The sequence below is a fragment of the Gavialis gangeticus genome, unplaced genomic scaffold, assembly GCF_001723915.1.
Source record: "Gavialis gangeticus isolate Ggan-Ray unplaced genomic scaffold, GavGan_comp1, whole genome shotgun sequence".
NCBI lineage: Eukaryota > Metazoa > Chordata > Crocodylia > Gavialidae > Gavialis > Gavialis gangeticus.
In genome coordinates, this window is record NW_017728993.1 from 10,785,369 (window position 1) to 10,790,220 (window position 4,852).

A 4,852-nucleotide genomic window follows, 5' to 3' on the forward strand; every position below is an offset into this window, starting at 1 on the left:
TGTTTGGGGGGGGGGGGGAAGAGAATTAGCTCCATTTTACAGGTGGGAAAAACTGAGGCATGAGGAAAAATGTGACTTACCCATGAAGTCACCCAGAAAGCCAGAAACAGGGCCTGAAATAAAACCCAGGTCTCCCTAGTCCCAACTTAGTGTTCCCTCCACTGGGTTATGTCCTTGCTCGGTCAGCTGGTTGTGTCAGTGGATGCTGATGCCACAGGTCAGCAGCGGGATTGTCCAGAGGCATAACAAGGTGGCCTGGCATCCAGGGTAGCAGGGTTTATGGGCGCAGCAGTGACTTCTGGGTGGCGCCATGCTGCCAGTGTGACTTGGCTGCTGTGGTGGCAGCTACTATTCATCTGCCTCCCAAGTAATTGCCCCTGCTGTCCCACCCTTGTTATGCTATTGGGATTTTCATGGTTTGGGAACAGGCTTTTTTTCTCCTTCCAATGCTGCCGCAGCCTCACGGGCAATTAACTCTTCCTTATATATTCCTCTCCTCCAGCCAGTGAAATACAGCCCTCTTTGCAGGTGTACATCTTACATAGTTTGATGTTCAGATGTCGAACCTGATCTCTGAGGTTGAATCTTAGAGCTCCAACTTCTGACGCTCTACGCCTGTTGTTTCGAGAGTATGCTTGTTTTTGCACTGACGTTCAACTCTGCTTTTTCTGCAGAGAGAGTGCAAGCAGAGATCAACACAGCGATTGGCCAGTCCCAGCAGCCAGCCATGGACGACAGAGACAATATGCAATACACCACCGCAGCTGTGCAGGAAATTCAAAGGATGGGCAACATTGTACCTTTAAATGTTCCCCGACTGACAACCAGGGACACAACGCTGGCTGGAGTCCATCTGCGCAAGGTAATCTGGAAGGCACCGTAGTCTGACTTCCTTTATCTGGGTTGAGGAAATTAATAAAGAGGAGAGAAAATCAGAGCTATGCAGCTAGTCACCTTCACATGTTGGGGCAAGCAGGGTGTGATTCAGAAGCTGAACCCACTTAACCCAGGTCCAGAGTCCTTAGTAATATAAAGTGAAATTCCCAGAGGGATACTTCCTCTCCAGCAGCGTTTCTCACTGACCCCCATCCAGCCTGCCAGTCAGGAGCTGCTCCTCATGGCAGGGAGCAGGCTGGAGTTCCTACCCCAGCCATTTTAGTTAGTTAGCTGGGCAGATTCGTCTTGTCCTCCCCCCCACCCTTTTTTGACTGATGCTTCGTCAAGTGCAGAACCCTGTCTCAGTGGTCTTGAGCTCATATCTGGGTGCATCTACACGAGACGTTTACTGCAGATCTAATTTACTGCACAGTAAACATCTCGGCGTCTACATGTGTGCTCCTATTAGGGTGCACGCAACTAATAAACTCCATGGCACAGCGGGACTTGTAAATACAAGTACTATCCTGCTGCAGAGTTTTTTCATGTGCAGCAGTGCACATGTAGACAGTGACTGGGGCTGGCTGCGGCACAAGGGTGTTTCAGTGTGGGGGCTGCCTGCCAACCAGCCCCGGGCTGAAGCACCCTCGTGCCCCAGCCAGCTCCTCTACAGCATGTTGAGCCGGGTCCCAGCAGCCCTGGGCAGGCAGGAGGACCCCCTGAGCCCCTGCCAGCTGGGTCTGCTGCAACCTGGCTCAGTGTGCTGCGGTCTGGGCGCATATGTAAACCGTGCGCTCAGGAGCATCCCAGGAGCAATAAGCTCCACAGTTTGTTGCTGCGTACTAATGACACATGTAGACATGTCCACTGAGGAATAACTTCATGCTGGAGCTCAGCCAGCGACCGGAGTTTTGTCAGTCAGTGTGACCCGTGCATTGCTCCAGTCACCTTATAAGATTATAAATAAATGAAAGAGGAAGAATAAATGTCCTGTCTAGAAAACACCCCGCTTCATACGTCATACAAGCTGAAAAAGAGAAGCTTGATCCAGCTTCTCTTTTTCCCTCTCTTTGCAAGTCACATTTAAAGTGGAAACAAAGATTGGGGTTTTTTTTTTTTTAAAGTCCTTCTTACTCTCTTCTCAGGGTACCAGTCTGATCTGCAACGTGTCAGTGCTGTACAACAAGAATGAGTGGGAAACTCCCAACGCCTTTAACCCTGAGCACTTTCTGAAGGATGGACAGTTCAAGAGGGAAGCTTTCCTGCCCTTCTCGGCAGGTGGGACATACTCGATTCTTTTCATTAGCATCAGGCTTGGGCCTCTGGGTTTTGGTTTTGGCCAGAGCACTTCTGTAAGGTGTCATGGAAAAAAGGAAAGATCAGCAATGGAAATCATGGCCAAGGCTTGGGTCCTGGGACTGAGGTGCATGTTGCCTTATAATGGACCAAAGTGAAGCCAGCTTGGCCTCGTGATTATGGTTGAGGGCCAAAAGGTGAGCCAATGTCAGAAGCAGGAGACCAGCTAAGCACCAGGGGTAGGGATGAGGGAGGACACATCAGCCTGGGTCCTGCTCCAAAGTGTTGCCTTAAATACTTGGGAGCTGTGTCCTGCAGCCAGTCTGCCAGAGCACAGAGTGCTGCGTGTACATCCCGATAAATATGGTAGAAGGCCCAGAGGGACTTGACCCCGTATCTCCCACTCCCCAGTAAAATGCTCTGAACCCCCCCAATAGAGAATAGGAACAGCAAGGAGCCACCTCTACCCCTTTTGTTCAAATTGGTGTACTGGGAATAGTCTGTGGGGTCTGGAAGAGCATGTGCTGAAGGGAGTGTGGCTCAGTGCATGGGCTCAGTCCGGAAAAGGAGAATGCTCCGGGTTTTGGTTTGGGACCCTCCACCACCCCTGCAACCACTACCTTTTTTGGCATGTGATAGTCACTGAATAAGTGGATAAGCAGATCCTGCTCCACTGGGGCCTGAAGACAAGACTCACCCTGCAGGGGTTGGAACCGATTCGCCCACTTGCTAGCAAAGTGCCCCCGCTACCAGACTGGAGACTCGGACCTGCACTGAGCAGCCTCTCCTCCTCCTCCTGTTAAGTCTGGCAGTCAAGAGAAGAAGACAGGTGGCACCAGGAGAGGTACATGCTCGAGGCAGTCTGGTTCATGGAAGTGGTCACAGGATGCGGCTCTGGCTTCTGGCCTGTCCCCACCCTCCCCCTCAACTCCGCTCATTTGGTTTTTTTGCACTGGATTTTCATTGAACGAAAAAGAGGGCGAGATGGCAGTGGGACAGACAGTGTCCCACTGTGGACAAGCTTATCCAGGGTCTGCTGGGAAAATTTAGTACTAAGCTAGCAAAAGAGAAGCTGGTGGTAAACACCATCTCCTAGCCTTTGTGGTCATGAAATAAAAGAAACGCTTACTCTGCTGAGGAAAGTTAAAGCCTCATTTGTCATGAAACCCAATGTCACTTTCTAACACCATCCTTTGGCTGATGCACCCAAATGTTGCTGTCATTTTAGGGAAAAGGGTTTGCCTGGGAGAGCAGCTGGCTAGAGCGGAGCTGTTCCTGTCTTCACTGCCCTTTTTCAGAGGTTCACGTTCCAGGCTCCAAAGGATGTGAAGCTCAACCTCCAGTTCAGAATAGGACTCACCACGAAGCCTCAGCCCTACAAAATCTGTGCCCTACCTTGCTAGGGAGAGGTGGGAAAAATTTTGCCATGACCTCATTTCTCAGAATTGCTGTAGATGGTGCTGCGAGCCCCATGCACAGGTCCCCAATTGCCCCTGTCTTCTCTGTATTAGAGGCATCACAAAAGGGCAATAGCTTGTTTGGGCTATGTACAGTCAAAAAGCCTGAGGCTCAATTAATTTAATCCTGGCAGGTTAGTCTAAATTGTGTAAATTGAAATGATAAGCAAGTGAACAGACATTCACTTTTGATTGCGGAAATGCAGCCACATGTCTGCATTGGCCCAGGCCAGAAGCCAGGGGTGCATTAGAGCAGGGGGTGTCAACTGGGGGTATGCGTACCCCCTGGGGTACTTGGGAAGGCCTCCGGGGCTGCAGGTGGGGACAGAGTGCTGCCACCCATCACCCTGCACTGCCGGCTCCCAGGAGCAGGGCCAAGGGGGTTGGGGGGACAAGGGCAGCAGCATCCCTCTGCGAGCCACACAAGCACTGCCTGGCCAGCCGGACGGGGGGGAAGCCTGCCACCACCCACCACCCCGCACTGCTGCCACTCTGCGTTCAGCTGCTGGGGCTCTACTTATGAAAAAGGTTGAAAACCCCTGCGCCTCCTATACAATATTTAACTGCTGCCCTTCATACTCCAGCACACTGGGGCAAATAAAGCACCGAGTACACATGGCCAAGCAGCCACTGCACGACAAGCTACCAAAGCAGAGGAAGAAGCAGAAGATGCCCTTCCCCATCTCACTGTGAAGAAATAACCCTTTCTCCCATGCTGTTTTTTGTCTGGTGTCTGAGCAAATCCTCAATGCTCACAACGAAGGGCAAGTGACAGACCTGGCCCAACACAACTTTCCCAATTGCTATGAGAGGGTGCAGCCGCCAAGTCTTCTGTGTGCTTTAAGCATCTAGAGTCTGAACAAGAGTCCAGCCACTGCTCTGGCTTAAACTCTTTTCTGTTGCTTGTTTGTGCCAGTGCCCGATTCCTACAGAGCTTGAATACACCTCCACCCACCCCAGAAGTGGGAGATTTCTGATTGACACATTTTGCCTCTTTCTTCAGTAGTCAAGAATGAGCATTTTGACACGAATGCAGGCTTTGCACATGGGTTCAGAAAACACCATTGTCTTACTGAACAGGCAAAGCACAAGAGAGCCTGAATTGCACAGAAAAACATCCTGAATACAACGGTCCTTTCTTTAGGTTGCCCTTCCTTTGGGAGGTGGTGTGTACTCAGGAGTCCATGGACAGATCCGGTACTCTTCCTTGTTGGGAAACCCTG

At 51.0% G+C, this 4,852-nt stretch overlaps 1 protein-coding gene across 1 annotated transcript in view; it reads left to right on the forward strand.

The window, feature by feature from the left end:
* LOC109305297 (cytochrome P450 2J2) overlaps positions 1-3,782 on the forward strand; it is a 15,269-nt gene extending 11,487 nt beyond the window's left edge. The window contains 4 exon segments of the mRNA XM_019528295.1: positions 675-862; positions 2,022-2,154; positions 3,401-3,448; positions 3,451-3,782. Coding sequence (XP_019383840.1) covers positions 675-862; positions 2,022-2,154; positions 3,401-3,448; positions 3,451-3,575 — 494 coding nt within the window. The 3' untranslated portion in view covers positions 3,576-3,782.
* Positions 3,783-4,852: the final 1,070 nt, after the last annotated feature.